The sequence below is a fragment of the Panthera pardus genome, unplaced genomic scaffold (genome assembly GCF_024362965.1).
Source record: "Panthera pardus isolate Hobbes unplaced genomic scaffold, ASM2436296v1 HiC_scaffold_8, whole genome shotgun sequence".
Lineage (NCBI taxonomy): Eukaryota > Metazoa > Chordata > Mammalia > Carnivora > Felidae > Panthera > Panthera pardus.
This window is the reverse complement of record NW_026527013.1, coordinates 45,325,859-45,349,784: the sequence shown is the minus strand read 5'-3', so window position 1 is coordinate 45,349,784 and position 23,926 is coordinate 45,325,859. Positions and strand designations below refer to the sequence as shown.

Sequence of the window (23,926 nt, the reverse complement as noted above, 5' to 3'; positions counted from 1 at the left end):
AACTCTCTCACATTTGTCTAATAACTCTCAACTGTATACTTCCTGGAAGTAAGTACTATACAGCAACATGTCATTATTTAGGAGAACTATCAATATTAAAAATATTTAAGTCATAACATAAAAGGTACAAGGTAAATCTGTTAATCTAGAGCCCCAAACAGCTTTCCTGAACCTCAGTTAAACAGCACAGCGACAGAGCACTGGGCATTTCTCCCCGGTAACTTCCTCACCTTACTCTCCTGGTTTTCAATGCTCTTCTTTGTCAAAGAATAAAGATAGAAAACTGGGTGATCTCTAAGTGTCTTGTAGAGTCAATAATCTATACATAACCCTTTTACCAAATGTTTTTCTAAAAATTCAAAATATCTCTAATCATTGTAGAAAAATTAGAAAATACAACAAATAGAAAAAAAAATAAGAATCAAACATTTTGCCACTGAAAGTTAAACACTTCAAAGTTTAACACTGTTAGCATTTTGAAGAGCAGTATTTCCAACCTTCTCTGTCCTAATTCACATATACTTTACAAAACAAGGATCATACTACCTATACACTATGTAATCTGTTTTTAAAAATATAATTTGTTGAGGGGTGCCTGGGTGGCTCTGCTGGTTAAGTGTCTGACTTTGGCTCAGGTTGTGATCTAACAGTTCGAGTCCCCCCCATTGGGGTCTCTGCTGTCAGCACAGAGCCTGCTTCAGATCCTCTGTGTCCCTCTCTCTCTCTGCCTCTCCCCTGCTTGTGCACACACATGTACTCTCTCTCTCTCTCTCTCAAAAGTAAACATTAAAAAATATTAAGTATATAGATATAATTTGTTGAGTATATCTATGTAAGTAAGTTACTGATGCTGCCTTTCTATTTTGTCATTGATCAAAGCACTTTATTTGTAATTTAACCCAGAAAATAAGCCTCTGAGCTAGGTACTATCATCCTCACTTGACTGATGAGAAAACGGAGCACAGGGAGATGAAACTGACATCCACAGTCACATAGCTAATAAGTGGCGCAGCTGTATTCTATCCTGGGAGCCCAGTTCCAGAGTCCTCAGGTCTGACCTCTAAACCATCCTGTTCTACATTTCAGTAACAATCTGAGACACAGGAAGGGGTGAGCCAGGTGAACAGTGTGGGGGTGTGAAGGGAACATAAAGTACTGAAGTCTTGCCGACTTGTGGTGAGCTGGGGACAAGGGGTAAAAAGGGTCAGTGGGATAAACATGGGACACATCACACTTGACGCCTTTCAGGACTTGAGTCAACGTTCACTGTTCACTCTTTATGACTCACTGTCACCTTATGGGCTGGAAACTATGAATCATAGTCCAGAAATGCTTAGCTGGAACTCCAAGGAAATAACCTGAATATTGAGGACATCTAGTTCTTTAAACTACATCTGCACTTAGCAGAGAAAATGACTAGCCATGGTAATTAGTTCACTTCAGGCAATAAACTGTTGCCTTGCTTATTTGCATTTCGGAGGCAGAAGGAGGATGTGCAATTTTGAGAGAGCTTCAATTAACAAAATGATTGTACAAATTCTATACAGCCTTGTACTTATCAGTCTAATATACAGTCTCTAAATACAAGATCATACAGAATGATAATTTTATTGATTTTATTCCTGTAGAATAGACTTTAATAAGAATGTCATCTTTATTTTGCAATCTCTTCTTGATTTATATTTCTCCTTTTCTCTTACCTCCAGAAAGAGCTAATTAAATAACCTATTTTGTGCTCAGTAATATAGTTCAAGTATCCATTTTATATACTCCAGCCCAAATGGAATAGACATATTATGAATTTTCACCATGCAACTCTCGTGGAAATTAAGAATGAATGGGCATTAATTGCTGAAGAATGAGATCCTTATTCTGCTAATTTTGTGATAAAATATTCTATCAAAAACATTTGGCATCTCTATGAAGATATATTACACAAGTCAAGATATATCTAAAAACCAAGCAAAAGGCAAAGTTGTTGCCAACTTGAGGTGTCCATGATTCTGGAGTTCTTATGTTCCTGAATTTGTGTTCCTTCTAGCAACTCTGTGCAACATGTCTCCTGGGCTAGGTCTTAGTGAATCATCAATATTTCATTACATTTGTTACTTGAGACACCTGAATGGATAACACCACTGAACAGACATTCTGGTGTAAGTGCATGATAAACAGAGGTCAGAGGGATTTATTTTTAAATAATTCTATACAAAACGCCATTGGAGCACATCTTTTGACAAAGTTTCTTCATCCTTAAGTCTGGAGAGAGAGCATCGATAGTTTTTTAAATGGATAAAATTTTTAGTTTTATTTAATCTAATTCAGCTTATTCCAACATATTAATTTAACGTGTGTCATCTGGCAAGCACTGTGCTGGTCCCCAGAACAAAGCTGGATGAAACCTACAATCTGTGCTTGATCACAATGTCGGCGAGGTGGAGAAGGCGAGCTGAATAAGCACATGTGAATATATCAGACGGGTGTTATGACAGAGAGATGGCAGAAGCAGCAGAAAGCAAATACTTCTTTCTGTTGCCAAGAGAAAAGTCAAGCTTTTGGCTTTACAAATAATGACTAAAATAATACTTTGGATTTCCCCCTTCCAACCCTGTTCAGTAAAACCTCAGTAAATGGCATTCCCATCAACCCACTTGTTACACCAGAAACCTATGTGTCACCCCTGATTTTCTCTTCCAACACCTCTCACATTCAGTGCATAGGCAAATTCGGGCAGCTTTACCCGCAAACCAGATTCTCAATCCATCCACTTCTCTGTTCCCCCTGCTACTCCCTAGTTCAAGCTGCCACCATTTCCCAACTGAATTGCTGCAGAGTCTTTCAGTTGGACATGCAGCGACCACTCTCACTTGTTTAGTCAATCTCTACACAGTAGCTAAGGAAACTTTTACAAAACATACATCACTATCTTGCATAAAATCCTCTAATGGCTTCTCACTGCACTCGAGATAAAATCCAGGCTTTTTTCCATGGTCTACACGATCTGGCTACTGATTCTTTTCCAATATCAACTCGAAGCAACCTTCACCCTGCTCATTATGCTCTGTCTATGCTCACATTCTCTTTTCTTCCTGAACATGCCCAGTGTTTTTTCAGGCCTCAGGGCCTTTGCATGTGATGTCAACTCAGTCTGCACTGCTCCTCCCTCTGACCATCACAGGGGCTGACTTCTTAGAATTCAAGTCTCAGCTCATATGTCATCTCCTCAGAAAGGTTTTCAGTGACAATTCTGCCTGAAGTAGACATTCCACTCCATAGGACCTGTATTTTATCATACTGTTTTATTTAGTACTAAAGTAATTGGGTTTTTGTTTTTGTTTATGTTTGTTTTTTACCTGTGTCCTCCCAGAACATGTGGGTGAAATGAGATAGAGGCCCTATTGTTCTTGTTCACTGCACTAATAGTGGCTGTCACATAGTAAGTGCTAAATAAATACATGTTAAATGCATGAGTAAATAAAGGAATGATTCAAATCTACATCATTTGCTAAAAAATTCCATAGTATGGTTTATGCTGTAAGGATGCTCAGACCCTATTTGCAAGTTGGTTTGTCTACAAATATCCTGTTCTAAGAAATTCATATTCACAGCCGCACCTGGGTACAAAGTCCCTTCAGTACAGAAGGGAAGAAGAACATATTTGGAGAGAAATCTGAGTTCTAGGCTTGAATCCGCAAGTTTGTGTTGTACAAATTCAGGTAAGAGGTGGTAGAGTGTAATGAAATGAAACCTAGTGATTGAGGCATTAATGTATTAGCTCTGGAATCAACAGGACGTGGGAGCTAAGTGTGAACTGTAGAGCCATTAGTTTTTAGCTAGGTATGTGGCTTTGGGGTTTGTTATTTAACATGTCTGAGCCCCAGTTCATTCATCTATAAAAGATAAAAGAGGATATTCCTCATATAGTTGCTTGAGGTTTCACTGAAATAATCCTGGTAAAATTCTGAGCATCCAGCAAATAGTTAAGTACCTAGTAAAAGCTTGTTATTAACATTCTTGTCTGGCAGTTTCCTTACCTGTACAATGGGTCTAGTAATTCCTGTTGATAATGGAAGGCTCAAGTGTGTACTTGATGGGCATGGAATTTAAAAAGAATAGAAACATAAATATTTAACCATGGCTGCTTAAATCTCTATACTGGCCATTATTGAAAGACTTAATTGTGTTTTGTTTTCTTTTACTCCACAAATATCTCTTAAGAATCTCCTATGTTCCAGGTATTGTACAGGTATTGGAGATACACTAGTGATCAAGGCACTACATGTGCTTCTAAAATAGCAAGTTTATAGTTAGGGAGACAGGGAAACACACTGGTAATTGTGATACAAAATGAAGAGTTCTTGGGGTTATAGTAATGGGCTTTATTGGACTTGATAGAGAAGATACCTGATGCAGCATAGTCGGGAGGGAGTCAGACAGATGTAACTTCCGGGAGAAAGTGATATACTTGAAGAAAATGAAAGGACCAGTATCATTTAGTCAAATGAAAGGCTGGGACTCAGAGGAGGAGAAGCATCTCAAGAAGAGGGGACAGAATTCATAAAAAGACTCCTGGTGGGGAAAAGGCATAGTGGAACTAGATTTTTGGCATACAGTTCAGTAAGATTGCCTTTGAAAAGCACACGGTGAATTACCATACACTGTTATGTCATTCATCCAGATAATTAAGGGGAAAATCACATGTTTTCTTGAAACATTTTCACAAAAGTATTGGAAATTAAAATTTATTTCTCAAATAAGCCTTGGTATTCCTGCATTTCATTGTAGTGTGAACTATGTCATTTGTATCATAAATCCAGAAGTTATTTGGGTAATTTAAAACTTCTTTCTGGACACTTAATACTAAATCACATAGAATTGATTAATGAGCTAGGTGTTCAACCTTCTACTTCATTCTGCTTGTGTATACATTTTAAGTGAAAAAGAAACACTTTGTTATTTATACTCACCTAAATCCACATTCCATTCCTGTTGAGATTAGCAATTAAATTTCTAATTAGTTTTCAAAACAGATTCATGGGCTTACTTCTTACACAAAGTGGAGCAAATATAGGCAACCAAATGTAAAAAGCATTAAACTTTTCTTAAATGTCATTTAGACAGCGTTTGTGTGCCAATAATATAACAGTTTTCCATATGCAACATATCTCAAAACACGGGAATAACAAAATCCCTTAGGAAACTCACCATCGTTTCTCAATATTAGTGGTGTGGGTGGTCCCAGGACCTTGTGATTTGTCACTGTATTCGTAACCACACAGGTATAGTTCCCAACATCTGACTTTTCTACTTTGGCAATATACAGATTCCCAGTCTCTTGAGAAACGAAGCGGCGGTTATCCTGATAGGAAGGGTATTCATTGAAGATCCAGGCATAACTGAGCTCTGAAAGCAAAGGAATCATCATTGCAAAAATGTTTTCAAGCATTAGAATGCTACTGTATTCATGAAAAAAATGGGCAAGTTAGAAATTCACATGTTGCCCACTGATTTTTTTTCAGCCTGCTAAATATAAACAGGAAGTGATCACAATCCCTTAAATATTTTACCAGTACTCCTACTGTCAGTCAATAAGATTTTATCTCTAGAGAACTAAAAAGAACACACTGATAGTTGATTAAAACAAGTCCAACCTCTTTAAGCCAAGGGAATAAGCATTTATAGTTTGCTAAGCATGTGCCAAGCACCGCACAATACTTACTGAGTTCATGCACAAATTATAGACCCAGACAGTCTATAATTTTGATACAGTAAGGCTGGAAGCCACCCTGAAAACCATTTGGATCACTTCTTTCATTTTATATATAATAATTGTTATGGTGCAGCATAGCACTTTGTGTTTTTCAACACATTTTACAGTTTTCCATCAACTGAGAAACGTTAGCACTGGAGAACAAAGTAACTAAATCCAAACTCTTGGCCCTATGAAGGTACAGAATAATTTCTGGGTCTCAGTTTAGTCTTCTCCCAAAACTTCTTACTATCAACACACATTCCTACTCTTTTCTTGCATAGTTGAACTATTTTTCCATTATTTGAGTGAGACGGTTGTTTAATATTGCAGCAAATACTTGCTAAACACATGCTGACTGGCCGGAGGGCTGGTCCCAAATGTAAATGTGTACCTAAAAATATTGGCTGAAAAATTTATTATATTTATAAGGGACTGCGTATGAAACAGCAGTCCAAGAGCAACGTTTTTTTTTTTTTTGCCAATGCTTATTCATCCCAGAATGCCAGTGGGATTTGTGTAATGGGCAGCCAGACGTGAAAACATCTGTTACAAAGTTCTAATTTTTCTCAAGAATTAGGTAAATGTTTTGCGAATGAATATGTGATCCCATGCTTTCAATTTCTGAGAAGAACCCTCACTGACAGTGAGCTGGCATGAATGGCTGCAGTGAACCACTGTGCTCCAAGGAAATCAAATGTCTTCAGCTCGAGGCATTCCATGGTTCCTCTCTTTAAAGTGTGATCTCCAGATGTGTCCAAAGCTGGAGAAGTGATATACGAGGCACTGGCAATGATTAATGTGCCCCCACTTTATCTTTAAAAACTACATTGGTAGGGGAGGGGGAAAACTAGATGCAAAAGAAGATTCTGGTTTCAGAACCAGCTGGCTGAATTCTTATATATCTTTCTTTAATAGAATTCTAGGCAGAAGTTTAAAGGTATGCAGTGTCCTTGGAAAATGGGAGAAAGGCTTCAGCTTTGTAAAGAGAACACTAATTGCTATAAAGGCATTTTTGTTTTTTAATACTTAGATGAGTCCCAAGCGTGATTGACCTCAATAACCAAATGGTGCAACAGGAAACATATTCTGCCTTAATAATCCACTGTTTACATACAAAGGAGGGGTCATGCAGATTGCTTTCCCTTTATCCCTGGATTATAACGTTTCCTCCTGTATTATTTTAGAGAGATATAATTATGTTTATATGAGAATAGTTAATCATTTTATTTACGCATGTGCCTGTAATTATAAGTAACCCCATGCTGATGTCAAGAGGATACTCAGTATAAATAAGCAAGTGCTTCCCAGCAAGCTAGTCACTTCCTGAAGAAACTAAAATCTGGGGGAGGAAAGCCCCTATAAGAGATCATGGGGAAGTTCAATTGGTATGGCTGTTTACCCATGAAAAACAGGAGATTTTAACAAACAGCAGAGCAAACAGCACAGCACTATGTACTGATCACTCAATTTGTGTGTGAGTTTTGGGCAAACCAAGAGATCTCTGAGCATATCAATGTTCTCATATGAACAATGAGGAGAACACTGTCTATGCCCTAATTAGCTACATGAGAGATTTAAGTATAAATTAGCATCTCCAAAATCACAAGGTAGAAGTTAGAAAGTAATTTACCAGCACAACATTAATCAACCCACACCTCCAAGGAAAGCTGTAATCAAATATACAAAACTGTATTTTCTTTTTCTAAAGACATTTCTCAAGATTGTTGCTAGTGGCCAGTGATAGCAACCTCGCTGAATTCTGTGGGACAAGGCAATTAGAACGTTGTATGGACCATGGATATCAGAAAAAAAAAAAAAAAAAGAAAAGGAAAGAAAGAAAGAAAGAAGAACATCTAATTTGTCATTTTTCTAATTAGAGTTAAAAAAAAAGACCAAAATTTAAACCTGTATTACATAAGGAATGACACTTAAACATACTCACTTTCAACTTTTAACCTATCAAGTAGGGATAATAACAAATGTGATGCAGGTATGTAGGGAGGATTCTTTTATGTGAAAGCACTATGAATCATAAGCACATCTAAATCATTAAAAGTTAGCCATTTTAAAAGTAAAAACAAAAAAAAAATACCCAATTAACATGCTGTTTGGCTATTTAAAACTAAGCTAATTATTCTGGCTTCACTGTTTTTGTGACATACGTGACTTAGTACTTTAGGAGAAGATACAAACAACTTTAAGCATATACTGCAGCATTTCCTGAACTGTGGTCCTTGGAATGTTAATTTCTTGTTTACAGAAGTTCTCTCCCTCCCACCTTTCCTAAATTTAGATGGGTTACATGATCAAATGGCTTTGAGAAGACCTAGATTAAATAAATTTTAATAGATTTTCAAATTTATCCTTTCAAGACTTGCAAAGGATTTTTAATATGCCAAGATTCCTCAAATTCCTTAGAGCATGAGTTTAAGCATACCAACTTACTGTATAAAATGATAATAAAATCTCTTCTTCTGATCATAAAATCTCCTCGTCCCCTCTACATATATACCATTTTTCTAAAACATCTATTAAGAGATCACAAAACCTAGGTTGGGAAACCCTGAACAAATAGTAATGACTTCAATTCAACAAACGTTAAGTATAACATGAAGATTATTAACTCTATCACTTCAGTGTTGGGAGGATCATTAAATGAGTTTAAACAACAGAAAATAACAAAATGTTCATTTAAAATTATAATAACCTTCCCAAAATATAATAATAACATAACACTATGGCCATTTTCCATGGTGTAGAAAAAGGAACATACCGCAGTTGCCAAAAATGGTCTCAAATGGATGGTGTTAGAGATCATAACTAACATCAGTTGAACATGTGACCTTTGTAAATACTGTTGAGTCCTAAAGCACAAATGTCATTCAAAAAATCTTGGTTGGTGCACTGGTGAGATCATGCTGAGCCTCCTGAAAGGGGGACATCTCTAAGATATTAATTCTTTTTTCTTTATAGCAAATATCACTTCTTGTAAACAGTATATTTTTATTTTCCAGGACGGGGGGAAAGAGCATAAGAAGTATAATACAATGATAATGCAGGCATCAGTGCAGGTAAAATGTGCAGTAAAGCTAAAAATTACCCAGTGGATCACCTGTTCTATTTCTTTGTTTTAAACACATGAAAAATCTTAAGCCTAGAAAGGGTAAGGTCACAGAGTCAAAAAGTGGCAAAGGAGACTACAGATGGTTCTCAGAGTTTATGGGAGGCTAGGCTAAGTGAATGCATTGCTACTTACAATGGGTTTATTGGGATGTAACCCCATCCTAAGTCGAAGAAGACCTGTATCTAAGAGTCCTTTTAGCTCTACTCCCATTCCAGTGCTCCCTCCAGGAAGCAAACAAGAGCTCTCCAAATTTGAAAGGAAGGAGCCACTACTGTATCACTCAAGGAGACACTCTAGTTCTCCTCTAAAAAGCAAAGTCTATTTTTATCAGAGCAAAACATTAATCCATTGGGTTAAATGACATGCTATCAACATGCTAAAAAACAGAGCCAAGTAAATAAAACAAAATAAATTCTAATGTACTGCAATGAGGAAAAATGTATCCCACTCAGTTTGATTTCCTTAGGGACTTCTATGCAGTATTTATACTTATTCAAACTTGACAGATTTCTTTTGATAAGTTTTCACACACTAATTGCTCTGGAAATGACTGACAGTTCCTGTCCCATTGGCAATTTGTAACAACTCAGTAAACAGATACTTGGAATACAATGTTTAATAGATTGTGAAGCTTCTGATGCTCAATTGAAAAATGCTGAGACTAGTTATAATGTGATAGCCATTAGGGAAGAAGGACCTAGTGATGGTTTTTTGGCTTGTAGCCTCCAAATCTATAGGCAATGAACAACAACATTTCATTCTCTTACTTGGTTCGTTTTTCTATATTTTTGGGCCAACAGCAAAGAATGTTGGGTTATTAGTTTTCAAGTAAGACATCAATCAAGCAATTTTCAAATTTAAGTATTCATTGAGCAAATTCACCCTGTGATCAGAGTCCTTTGGATGGATGCTCTTAACGTGTTCCTGATGCTAATTTCTTCCTAGACTTACGTTATGCTTCATGACATTCTGAGTCCTGTCCCAGGGGTAGCACAAATGTCAGTTTTCAAAGATGCCTTTCTTAATCCTCAAAGTTTTAAATGTGAAAGAAAACTTAGCATGACCCCTTGAATTTCACAGAGCAGGAAACTTAAATCTAGAGAAGCTACATGCGTGGATCACAACCACACATTTGGTAAGTGGGTAGTCACAGTATTCACAAGAGTTGATTCTGTTAGGAACCCATATGGTCCTCTCTGAATTTATTTTAGAGCTAGAAAAGATCAGTTTTCCTTATCTGTAAATTTACTTATCTGTAAATGAGGGAGTACAACTAGATGGTCTCTACGTATCTTTCAGCATTAAAATTCCACAACTCTATATGTATAACATCAAACCCTAAATCTTAATTTGACAAATGACAAAAGTGGGATCCAAAGATACCCTGTAGCTTGATAAGAATCACACAGGTAGTTATTGATAAAATCAGAACATTTGAACTTTTTATTTAAATTTTAAAAAATTAAGTAATCTCTATATCCAATGTAGGTCTTGAACTCACAACCCAAGTTCAAGAGTTGCACGCTCTACTGACTGAGCCAGCCAGGCACCCACAGAACTAGAACTTTTATAAACACACACACACATACACACACACACACACACACACACACACAGAGTACAGTATACTACATTTATTTCAATTAAGCTGTGTTGTGTAGAAAAAAGAAAGTAGAATTAACTCAGGATATCTGGATTCTAGTCCTTATGTTGTAACCACTTTCACTTTAATAAATTATTTAAACAGTATGAGAGTCTCCTTATTTTTAGATAGTTTTATCAATAGTTAATTCTACTTTTTGTACAGGGTTGTGAAGTTGAATTTAAACTGAGATATTCTAAGCAGGTAGATGTGAAAAATGTATCTTAAGTGATTCTATAGATACAATGGGTTATATGAATATATTCAATGGTTTACTTCTTGGCCAAATATTTAGCAAACACCAACTCGCAAAATCATTGAGCTCAGCTAAGCAATGGAACTGAAGACAGGGATTGGAACCTGTTAGTAGTTTTCCTGGGCAAGAAGGGAGAGAGCATAACCCAGTTCCAAGATCCCTGGATTTGTTGTCAAAATATATGGATTGAGTCTTGGCTTCAGGGCTTATCAGCTAGAAAGTAATTTCCACTTCTTAGTTGTCTCATCTGAAAAATAGAAATAATAAAAAGAACAGTTTCCCTGCCTGAACTAAGAGCGAAATTGAACATTAAACATGTTGATATCAGCTTTTAAGAATGAATGTGTTTTTGTGTGTTTTTTGGTTTTGTTTTGCTTTTTTGTTTTTTTGCTTATAAATGGATTGATAAGTATTTTGTCTTCCTACGAACTTAGGAAAAGAGAGATGTTATAAATTGGGAGTAATCTAAGTAATTCCAGAAAAAATAAGAATTGTACCAGAAAAGTCAAGCACTAAACAGCACTAGTGATTTTACATCATAAATAGGTGGTGGGAAAGCCTAAGAGAAGAGTGTGTTGTCATATGAAAGATTTGTGAGATCTCCCAAGAGGGAGTGGCTGACAGACTTCTGGCTTCTCAGAGAAGATGCCTCTGGATAAAACCTCTAATTATACTAACACCCTAAAAGATCAATATAAAGTCATATTTGGCTGTCATACAGTCAACAGCATTTCATGAAACAGAAGAAGAGAGGTGTCTAAGAGAAGCTGAAATCTGAAGGGCCACAATAGGACAGATATTATACCTCTATTAATTACGACATAGACTAATGGGCTTTGAATGATTACAATGCTGGCCGTGGCACTATACTATGTAGGTTCCTGAAATCATGCCTGTGGCTGAAAGGACCCCTAACATGGATGCTTTGTGAGAACTTGGTTTAGACAAGTCTCCAGCATCAAGCAGGACCTCCCAGAATTTAGAAATTGTTTTTCTTTTTTTTTTTTTTTTTTTTTAATTTTTTTTTCAACGTTTTTTATTTATTTTTGGGACAGAGAGAGACACAGCATGAACGGGGGAGGGGCAGAGAGAGAGGGAGACACAGAATCGGAAACAGGCTCCAGGCTCCGAGCCATCAGCCCAGAGCCTGACGCGGGGCTCGAACTCACGGTCCGCGAGATCGTGACCTGGCTGAAGTCGGACGCTTAACCGACTGCGCCACCCAGGCGCCCCTAGAAATTGTTTTTCAATAGTAACTGGTGCTGAATAGAGCAGGGGTGACATGTATCTGTCACCTGGACCACTAGCTGCTAACTCCTCCACCCATGGCTGACACAGTGACTGACTATGCCACACACAAATTCACAATCATTCTCCATACAGTGCTTTAGGCAGTTGCTTCCAATCAATTGGTGCTGGTACCTAAGGTCAAAATTCTTCACCATCTTTGTAAAAGTGATTTAGGAGAAATGAAATGGTGACCGTGTGAGGCAGGGGTTAGAAAAGGCCTAGTGCCAAATCTCATGCAAACTGGGGGCAGGCACTTCTAAAAATAAGCCTCCTGACTTTTTGCTCAATGATTATTTGGTACATGTGCTTTGGTCACTCAGATGTGAGAGTGGAGGTACGGGAAATAAGATGGAAAAAGGGACATCTTCGAGTCAAGTACATAGCCTGTAAATGTTGCTCTTGTGTATAGTTTACAATCTCCTCCCTTTTATGGGTTACTTCTTGTTTTCTTGCCTCTGTCTTACTGGGTGAATTAGACACTTTTCTGGAGTGTAGACTTTCTTTAAAATTTTGTAGGCAAAAGTTAAAGAATTTAACTTGAGGGCAATTTAACACATTGTCTTGAGCATAAGCCAAATATAAGTATATGATGGAATAGATATAAAACCCATACAAATCATAAATGTATAAGGCAAGGCTTCAACAAAACCATGTGCTTGTGGTTCACTGCTTCAGGATATGTTCCCAGATTCCCAGGGGTACATGCTGACGCTCTTTTGCTCTCAGAAAAATATCAGTAAAAAAAGTTTGGGAAATATCGTCTAGGTCTGGTGTCAGCAAACTTTCATACACTAAGGAAAGAATCCATATATTTTTTTCAACAGAACAGCATTCTTTTCAAAGTTAGCACATTCAGACTCTTGAGTAGAGGCTGCAAAGTGACGGCACACAGAATGGATTTAGCTTGCATAAGCATGCGTGTCTTTTACGGTTTCACAGGCTTTAAAAAGAGTAAAAATCACATGAACATCTAGATATTGGGATTTTCTTGAAACTCAAACACAGCTCTCAGTTATCAGTCCTCAAGAGAAATCAGGGAAGTGCAACACAGCATCCACTCCACTAATGGTTCTCTAACTTGAGTGAGCTCAGAATCACCAGAAGGGCCTTGTTACCATACAGAATGCAGAGTTCCACACCCGGTTTCTGATTCAGAAGGTCAGGGATGGAGACTAAGAATGTGCATTTGAAACAAGTTCCCAGGTGCTGCTGCTTGTGGTCTAGAGATCACACCGGGAGAAACAGTGCATTAAAAGAGAGAAACACGCTAGTCTCTCATTCCATGAGGGAAACAACTGGCAGAGCTGAGTAGCAGCTGCCCATTTAGGAGAGGGCTGGGGGTCTCCATTGTGCCAAAGCCTTTACCAATCCCTACTTCTTACACAGGCCCATATTGCTCAGTTGGCAATTGAGTGTGTGACCTGTTTTGAAATACAGAGAGGAAACGCAAAGAAATGGAATTGACACTTAGTTGCATGCTCTTGCTAGCATGAAAATGGTACTGTAGAGTAAGCACAAGCTAATCGGAGTATTTGGATGGAAGGAAGGCAGAGATGACACCAAAACCACACAGAACAAACATTAGAGCTTTGTACGATTGTGATGAGTGGTGGTCCAGCCCTCTTCACGTAGTCAAACCTGTAAGGCTATCTCTCTGTGATAGTTTGAATGGAGTATGAGAGGCAGAAAAAAAATACTGTTCATTGGGATTAAAGGGTGTTTCTTTCAGTTACTTCTTAAAAATTTGGCATTTAAAGAAATCAAAGGTACTGTCGTATTTTATGAAGAACTCAAATACAACATCCAAAGCTCATCTGGTAAGTTTTAATCCTTAAAGCATAGATATCTTTGACAGCCAAAGTAAAATATAAAATACTCGAGACAATGTGAAAACTGCATGGTTAAAAAGATACCTATCAAAGTTCAATGTCCCATTCTAGAGAGAAAGCCACTTTTCCTCAGGTGAGAATTGGGCTGAAAAAAAGTGAGATATACCTCTTTCAGCTTAAAACTTATGTCCCTTTCCTACAAGACCTTCTGCCAGATCTCTGATTGTCTCTAGAAATGTGGGGAGGTATTGCTGGGGAAGGTATATCCAGTCAGTATCCAAATCCTGTAGATTAGAATTCCACAGGATTTCTTGCTTCTATGCCCATCTCACCATTACCTGTCATTGGCCTAAGAACATCCTGCCATTTTGCCAACTTTCCAGGCCAACCCACACACCACTGCCAGATTAATTTGTCTAAAGAGCAGTTTTGGATCCCATTCCTCCTTCCCACACAAGTCCTCTGTGATCTCCACTGCAACCTGGATCAAGTAAAATACATCAACATAGTTGTCAAGTCCTTCCAAAGCAGGACTTCAAATTATCTAGTCTTAGTTTCCTACTCCTCTCTCCATGTAAGTCCATATTCTGGGGGAGTACTCGTCAAACTAGGCTCTGCAAAAGAACAGAGAGGTTGATTACTCTGATTACTTTGTCATATAATACATATCTATTTTCTCTGAAATCACCTTTAAATACAAAGATAAGGCACTATGGGAAGGCTATGCCTACCTGTCTCGGCTGTAAGTGGAGACCTCTGTTTTTTTAGCTTTTTCTGTGATTTGCTCTTACCAACAAAACTATATTTTAAGAAATGTTTGTCCTGCTAAGTAGAGTTGCTTAAGGTAAAGTGGAAAAACAGTCACTGATCCCCTGATGTGCTCTATGTTTTTCAATCTCCCTGCCTAGGCTTGGTCACTCTCTCTCAGGATGCCCTTCTGCCTTCTGCTTATCTCAACGGCTACATTTTACAAACAGCCATCTTCCCTCCTGGAAAAATATATGTGGTCTCTGCTCATCAACCAAATCAACATGTGTTTCTCTTTTGCTTCGCGGCAACTACACATTATTTCACATATTAAACTTTTGTTTTCCCTATATTAGAATTATTCAATTACTTGTCTCTTCTCCAGCTACCAGATTCAAGAATTACTTGTGGACAAGAATACATATGGCAGGGGAACATATGCTTCACTTTCGTCCCTCCCATTCTGCAATCAACTAGTGAATATTAGTTGAATTGAATTGGAATTCCAAATGTCCCAAGTTTCCTAGAGCACCAATTCATTACTAAACTCTAGGCCAAAAGCATTAGTAAGAAACAAGTTACCTATAAAGAAGAGTATACAATACTTCCATTAGACCACTGAATGCAAAGTAGAATCACTGAAATCAGAGAAGGACAGAAAATCTATAATATCAGAATGTACATTTTTCAAATCAGAATGGCTAAGCCCTTTCTCTAAAAAAACTTTCCTTTTATCTCTGACTCTCTGACATGCAGTTTTACTGAGTTTACAAAATGGCAGTAAGAAAAGATGACTAATTCATAGTCTTCCAAATACTTAAGGGAAAAAAGACTCGGTAAAAGGAGAGAGGTAGGCATGCAGAGATGGTTAGCCCATACAACACAACAGGCTAAATGACATGTGCCAATAAAACTCAGGTAACCAGATGACACCTGGGTGGCCTGGCCAGAACCGCAGTTACTCAAAGGGGGCACTGATCCCTGGACTAAGATATTACCACATAGAAGGAAGGAAACTTGGATTTGGTGAGCCAGGTTTTCAAATCTATTTTTAAGTAAGGCTACGTCTTTTTCTTTAATTTCTTTTTTTTTTTACATTTATTTGTTTTTGAGAGACAGAGAGAGACAGCGTGAGCAGGGGAGGGGCAGAGAGAAGAGAGAGGGAGACACAGAATCAGAAGCAGGCTCCAGGCTCCGACCTGTCAGCACAGAACCCAATGCGGGGCTCAAACCCACGAACTGTGAAATCATGACCCGAGCTAAAGTTGGACGCTCAAGTGACTGAGCCACCCAGGCGCCCCATAAGTAAGGCTACGTCTTATAAGTACATGAGCAGAATCACAACTGGTTTAATTCTTTACACTTCAAAACACTTGAGTATCCATAATCTCATTTGTTGCCTCTACTAATAAGTAGAGGAAATAAGCAGAATAAAGATTGGTTCCATTGGAGGGACAGGGAAAGTGAGACATAGGAAAACAAGTGATCTATTCTAAGACTACCAAGAAAACCAGTGGATTTAGATTTAGGATTAAAGCTGACACCTAGGCAAAGATTTCTTTTCCTATGCTGGAAGCCATTGCAATGGCACCTTTCAGCTTAACTGAGCCAGTAACAAGGTGGGCACAGAGGTTATCATGACTGATGTTGCCAGGCCTTTTGCTGAAATAACTACAGTGGGGGTTATTTCAGGGTTCACCACCATCTTGTTTCCTTTTGAATGCCACAGTACCTAATCCTGTATGGCACTCAAGAGATGCTCAGAATATCAGGGAACTAGCTAGCTGACCAGTTAAATCTTGAAATATCAGGATATACAGGTCACTTGTATATCAACATTTAAAGATATTTTCTAAGAAAAGGCTGCACACATCATCATTATTAGAATATGTGCTGTTTGTCACAACATAATCAAAATCTGTCTTATTACCTGAAGCTTAGCAATTTCTGGGGAGAAAGGAAAAAATATTCAATGTGGGAACTGAAAGGCATTCTTAGGAATGATTAACAATTTTGAGTAAATGATAGAAAATGTCAGTTAAACTATAATTATTTACATTTTTAAAAGGATTCAAGCAGTTATATGAGTAACAGAACAAGTTTTGAAGCAATGTCACCAACTCCCACACAAGTCACTGATATACAGCCTTTTCATCAGATTATTAAACAATTCTACACCCTCCTCCTCCTCAATTAAAGATGTGGTCTGAAATTCAAACAACTGACATTTAAATTTTGATTCTAAATTAACCCTTAATCAAATTTGCCAAGCAAATACTAGCCTTCATTGTAATCAGAGATGCTTTTTGCCGTCTCTTGCCTGCATTTTGCCAATGCTGAAGTAAGACCAATAACAAACGCATTTGGCCTGGTGGTCTATTAAAAATAGACCTGTCCTTCCCAAAGAGAAGAATTTACTTTTACTTGTACCTTTATAAACATAAAAGATATTCAATGACCATAATAGTCAAATTCTTCCTTGAGATGTGGTGGACAGAACCAGATGAATGATTAATCATCCTTGAGTTTTTCTTTACTATTTGGTTTGCCATAAAAGGTAAGTTACTCTTCTTGGCAATACTTCTTCCTTTGGTTCTCATGATAACCAATCATCATTCCTCAAAGGCTGGCCGTAGGAATGGGCATGAGTCTTGAGGTAGACCAATGATATTACCTCATCCCCTAAGGCACAGTAATTGGTTCAGGAAGACTCATATGACAAAAGCCAGCCAATCAGAATCTTCTAAAATGCAATCCCTGCAAAAGGGGGCCTTTTTTCTCCTTCAGGTTTTGAGATGTAGGGGCTGTGAGCAAAGTGCCTCATGCCCATGTTTAATGTGCTAGAGACAAGTTGATTTGAGGGGATGAAGCTAAGACTGAGAGCTGATAGGCAAAGCAAGTGAGTGCAGGTGGTATCTGAGTTACTTGAGAAAATCAATTTTGAGGCAACATTTTTGTCTTTCACGAAAGCTGCTTTAAAAAAAAATCAGTAAATCTGTTCATTAAAAAAAATTCCCTAGTGGACACTGAGTTTCTGTCCTCTAGATTAAATGTCTTAACCAATAAAAACCCTTGTCATTTCTTTTCCTACTTAGAGGCTTAGCTTACCTCCCCTCTTCCATTTAGTAGTGTCCTTTTCTTACCATCATTCATACGTCCCCTCAGAATGTCCTTTGAAAAATCATTGTATACTAATATCCCACCACCCACTACCATTTAAAATTGTTGTTTAAATCAGGGCACTTGGGTGGCTCAGTTGGTTGAGCATCTGACTCTTGGTTTTGGCTCAGGTCATGATCCTACAGTTTGTGGATTTGAGCCCACATTGGGCTCCGTGCTGATGGTGCAAAGCCTGCTTGGGACTCTTTCTCTTTCTCTCTCTCCCTCTTCCCCTCCCCTACTTGTGCTCTCTCTCTCAAAATAAATTAACTTAAAAATTAAAAGAAAACTGTTCTTTAAATTACCAGCTCTTAGAAATAGTGGATTCTTGGGGTGCCTGGGTGGCTCAGTTGCTTAAGCCTCTGACTCCTGATTTCAGCTCAGGTCATGATCTCATGATCTGTGAGATGGAGCCCTGTGTAGGGATCTGCTCTGACGGTGCAGAGCCTGCTTGGGATTCTATCTCTTTCTCTCTCTCTGCCCCTTCCCTGTGCACTGTGTGTGTGTGTGTGTGTCAAAATAAAATGAATAATGGATTTAAAAAAAAAAAGAAATAGTGGACTGTTACCAATGACTCTTGTATCATTTTTATGTCAATGCGGCAAAGACGGTGGTGGGGGGGGGCAGCTTCAAGAAAAACTTTCAGAGGAAAATAACATCTGATCATCACAGTTCTCTATCTGATGTCTAAGTCTGTGTGTGTGTGTGTTTAAATTAAATATCCTCACCTAAGGTATTTTAAGAGTATTTTCTATAACCAGTCAAATATGTACTCTAGTATTTGGAGTTAGACATATTTCTCTGGTCCTGAAACTTTGCCCCTTCTATAAGGCCCAGAAAGTGACTTAGCTTATCTAAGACTCAATTTCCTCATCTGAAAAGTGAGGATAATAATACACTTTATAGGTGGCTGAAAAGATCAAAGAGAATGTTGTAATAAGCAAAGTGCTTAATTACAATTAGCACAGTGTATAGCAAATACAAGTACTCAATAAATGTTAATGTTTATTGGTATTACTGCTAAAGCAAAGATTGTGAAAACAATTGTCTGATCATCTACATATCCATTCAACTTCATGGTAAAGATCCATTCTAAATCATCCACTTATGTTAACAGACCAGATCAGGGTTTATGATTAATAAAGCTACAATGACATCTTATCTTAGTGTCGTACTCATTTTTTGAAATTATTTTCATTTTATAGTATTCATTTGATTCATTTCTAGGATGTAATATCTATTTTCCAGGAAAGGAAAAGTGAGCAACACAGAGAATGTTTAAAACTTGGCATTAAGCAAAACTAACCCAGAAAAATTAAATCTTCTGACCATTTGTGTAGCACTAGTATATTCATGCTAATAAGGTGAAGTAGCAAAATAGTAACTTAAAACTAATTTGTTCTCTCACTTTCTAGAAGTTGGGGGGGGGCAATGATAAACATATGGTAGATAATAAACAAATGCTGTAATTGGGAAACTTAGCAGTAGAGTTATATTTAGAACTCATGTATTACAGATTGATAGCAGGAAAGTATCCCAGAGAAAATCTGTCTACTACTCTCCTTTCAGGAGCAGGGAGAAGTACCTCGGGAGGCATTAACCTTTCTTGGTTTGGTGTGGTTTGGTTTGTAATTAGCATGTGATTAGGGCAGGATTTGGAATCCATGACCTTAGTTCTTACACCTACTGCTCTTTTCTCATATAGTGTAGTTGAAAGGCAGTAGGGAGATGTCCTGCACCTCATTTTGTGATCTTGGCCAAATCACTTAATCTCTCTAAGCTTCAATTTTCTCACACGTAAAGAAGGGATAACCCTCACCTCAGAGGCTTGATGACCAAATAAAACCATATACATGAAAACGATTTGTAAACGAGAAAACACCAAGCAAAGGTGAGAAATCATTACTGGGCAGGGATTGCAAATAGATTTTAACTTGACTGGGGAGCTCTGCCTAATTGGTATTGGCTCTCCAGAATGCTACGTTAGGGTTTTGAGGATGCAGTGGTACTCAAGGAAAAAGGAGCCATAATTGATCTGCCTGCCATGATACAAGAGCGGGTAGTGGACACACATGTGACAAATATGTAGGGTGATGCCTCTGCATAAATGAGTAGTGGCTAGGATGAGGAGAGGAGAGTCCTGAATGAAGAAGCATACGTTCTGAAACACACTTTTTCACCTCTCTGTTCCCATAAAATGCAAAATTCTATAAAATGGATATTACTTACCAAATGTGTGCATTACCATGAGACTAAATTAAATAATGTATGCAAAAGAGCTGAGACACTGTAAAGCAACATCCAGTAGATTTGGATTAACACTATTAGAGCACAAAAAATTACACATGCAAACATATCTTACTCATTGAAAACACCTCTTTTACATGGATGAAAATAAAAGTTAATTACCCCTCTGTAATAGTGGCAAAACAATACAAAACTGATGTTCTTAAGTGAATGTTAGGAAAAATACATTTCACCCACCTTCAATTTTGAGCATTTTGCCTGTCACTTTAAATTGGCTAAATGTTTGACAGATGTTCAATAATTGACACAGCTTATCTTCCTCTCTCAGGCTCTTTTCCTACTCAATCACCAGCATTTCTAGTTGCTATAGCAACTGTAAACATTAATGATTATTCCGTCATGCCAGGGGGATTTAAACACATTCTTAAGTTAAAAGTTCCCTCAGGAAAAAAAAAAGTCTATCTATCTTTGGAAAGATGGGAAATATTATATGATTTAAATTCCCTGGTTATTGAATTTATTAGATCTAAATACACAAATCTTCTTCTATAGTTTCACATAGGTAACGATTTTTTTTTCTCCCATCTGAGTAACAAAGGAGTTGTGGGGAATTGAGAAACTCAGCTTTCTCTGATGAAAGGGAAAAATAATTGATCTTGATAAATGATATAGCAGAAGCTGGTGGGGAGTTTTGAAAGAAAGAAATGACCTGAAGTTTCATGACATAATCTGGGTGCAAATTTAAAGTAACTCTACTTAAAGCCTCAGTGGTTTCAAAAGTAAAACTGGGGTCGCCTGGGTGGCTCAGTTGATTAAGCATCTGACTTTGGCTCAGGTCATGATCTTATGGTTCATGGTTCGAGCCGTGCATCAAGCTCTCTGCTATCAGTACAGAGCCAGCTTTGGATCCTCTGTCTCCCTCTCTCAGTCCTTCCCTGCTCTCTCTCTTTCTCTTAAAAATAAACATAAAAAATAAAAAAAAAGAGTAAAACTGGAATGATTATATTTGTTCTAACCACACAAGTCACCCTATACTGTAAAATACACTAAATGCATGGGGTCATTACTGTGTTTTGTGGCAAAGTGAACAATAGTTTGAGCTTCAGAAGAAAATGAAAATAAATTGAAAGATGGGAACATTTACAACATTTATTTCAAGGTGGGGGACGATGAGCCAGATCTGTGTAATAGTTTTGTTCTGTTTCCCATGCTTACTATCTTAAAGTGTTTTTCAATGATTGCCAACATTCAAAAATTGAAAGATTTCACAGAGAATTTCACATTTAAGTCTCCTCAGGGAAAACTACAAGACCACACAATACTGACCTCATTTCTCCTCAAGGCAATAAGTGGCCAAAGATGAGCAGTGGCTGGCCTGTTTGAAGGGATCATGTGGATTTCTACCTTGCCTACAGTATCTTAATCATTTATACTATTACTTGCCTGGCCCTTGGAGAAAATACAGTTTTAAAAGCGAGTGAACCTTTTTCATACATGCATTCCTAAAGCAAATCTTCCGGATTTCCATGAACCTAAATCATTTTGTGCCCCTTGCTCTTCTTGAATGAAGTAAGGGACAGCTAATATCTGTGCCTCACTTTGTGGAAACCGCTTCTGTTCACACCGGTCACTGCCTAACCCCTGAGGTCCAGTGACTGACTAGGGCAGGCTTAAATGGAAAACAAGAGGCCCAAAGAAGCCCTCAAAATTTTATCTTTCTCAATGCGTAGGCTTTTTCTCTCTTTTAAAAAATTATACTGTGGCAAGATACACATAAAATTTATCACTTTAATGTGTACAGTTCAGTGGTATTAGTACATCCAAATTGTTGTGCAACTATTACTCATTATCTCCAGAACTTTTCATCACCCCAAACTGAAACACTGTATCCATTATGTCTAGTTTTTAATCACTCATTCAACAAATATTTCTGTGTGCCTATTATATACCAGGAATTCTAAGCACTACAGAACAGGATATATAAAGTAGGGATATAGTTTTAGGGGAATCAGGTTTCCTGAATCCTGCTTATGTTTCCAGGACAGTAAATCTTATGGTTCATGGTATTTATTTCTTCTATCCTGAAATAACTCTTTGGGGATCCTGGACTGCAAACATACCTTGATACATATAAGACAACGACTGGACACTGATCGTTTTTGGTGCTTAGTTTTTCCCACCTGGTCAACTCATCCCCGACTTTTCATTAGGAACCATTTCTCTCCCACCCTCAGTAGATGCTATTATATGAGTTGGGCTTCTCTTCATTCTGGCTCCAGGAATGCACACATGTTCTATGTCTACCCAATCAGAATTTTCTATCCGGCACCACCCCATAACCTCCAGTCACCATAATTAGTTTAGGGATGGACACATGACTCAAGCTGGCACATGAAAGTCAATTTTGAAGCTTGTGCTAAAATCACTGGGAATGAGTCACTCTCTTTTTGCTGGGGTTACCATACAATGAGAGCCAGCTCAAGCAAAGTAAAGCCAAAACATGCATAGCCAGATTCCTAAAACTATCACTCGAGAACTAAAATCTAGCTGCATCTAATGGGAATTTTATGCCAATATGTTCTCATTTTTGTTCAAGCTCATTTGAATTGGGTTTTGAAACTTATGACAAAAAGGATGTTGATTACAAAACAATTAGACAATTGACATAATACTGAAGAATGTTATATAATCTCAACAAGTATCCAATGGCCAATTGTATGATGACTTCTGAAAACTTGTTCTCCAATTCTACCTTTTTAATTCTATTTGAAGCAAAAATTACCCCCCTTGTCCCTGGCTAGTTCTGCTAACACAGGACTGCTCTAATGCATTCTTGGCTTCTTTGCTTTAATTCATCTTTCTCAGATGTCTACCTAGGTTGATTCTAACTAAAAACATATAATCTAAAAGGTTAGGCTAAAATTTTAGTTATCATGCTGCATCTACCAGTTGTCAGAGGTGTGAACTTGGGCAAGTCACCTCAACTCTTGAGTTGTTCTAGTAGTCAAGTCAGTTTTGCAAGAGTATGGGGATGCGGAATCAGGCAGATAGGTATTTTCTAGGAGTATCTCTGTAGTTGATCTCCTCTGATGGATGATGATTCAGGACAGAAAGTAAGAGTGGAATGAATGAAGGTCCCTCTCAATAAAAGCTCTGAGTATAGACAGCCAATGTTCATCTGTTATTTACTAGGTGGCCAGGTGCTAGCACACTATGCGTTTGCACAGGACAGACACAAATGACGGTAAACAGCAAATGGCTTGGTTATTCTGCAAAGGAGGGCATGTGGCACAGAATTATTTTCAGCCAGCTTCACAAACACAGACATACTAATGTTAGGTATAAGGGACAAGATACATATAATTTTAGCATTCCTGTTACCCTTCAGATCACAAACTGCTAGGTGAACACTGATTAGCTGACCCTCTTTTATGATGCCTGACCTTAGATGTACTTTTTCAGCTTGTGGCAGGAGTTTGAATTTTTCTTTCTTTCTTTCTTTCTTTCTTTCTTTCTTTCTTTTTTTTTTTTTTTTTTTTTTTTGGCTCTCCATAAGTTTCTTAACCAAGACCTGTTGAACAAGGGGTGATCTTAGTTTTTAGTAGATCTCTGCTCGTGGAGAATTGCATGTGGCCCTTAGTGACTTCTAAGGTGACGGGTGCCAACGTTCAGCTATCAGAAGAAACTGCCAAGTCTATCTCTTGAAACCTTTGCCTTTTCCCTTCTGACTTAATTGAGAAATGAGAACAAGGATGTAATAAAAAGACTCAGACCAGAGAACTATGGTCAACAAGTTGAGAGTCTGTAAAAACACAACTGATCATAAGAAAAAAACAAAACAAAACAAAACAAAAACATGAGCACCCATTCTACAAAGCAACAT

General features: G+C 37.7%; 1 protein-coding gene across 7 annotated transcripts in view; it reads right to left on the bottom strand.

Annotated features, from left to right (window-relative positions):
• LOC109254642 (contactin-4) overlaps window positions 1–23,926 on the bottom strand; it is an 893,345-nt gene that overhangs the window by 175,431 nt on the left and 693,988 nt on the right. For all 7 annotated transcript variants that reach the window (XM_019428738.2, XM_019428734.2, XM_019428733.2 and 4 more), the window contains one exon: window positions 5,203–5,400. In XM_019428738.2, the coding sequence (XP_019284283.1) occupies window positions 5,203–5,400 (198 nt within the window). The remainder of the gene's footprint in view (window positions 1–5,202; window positions 5,401–23,926) is intronic.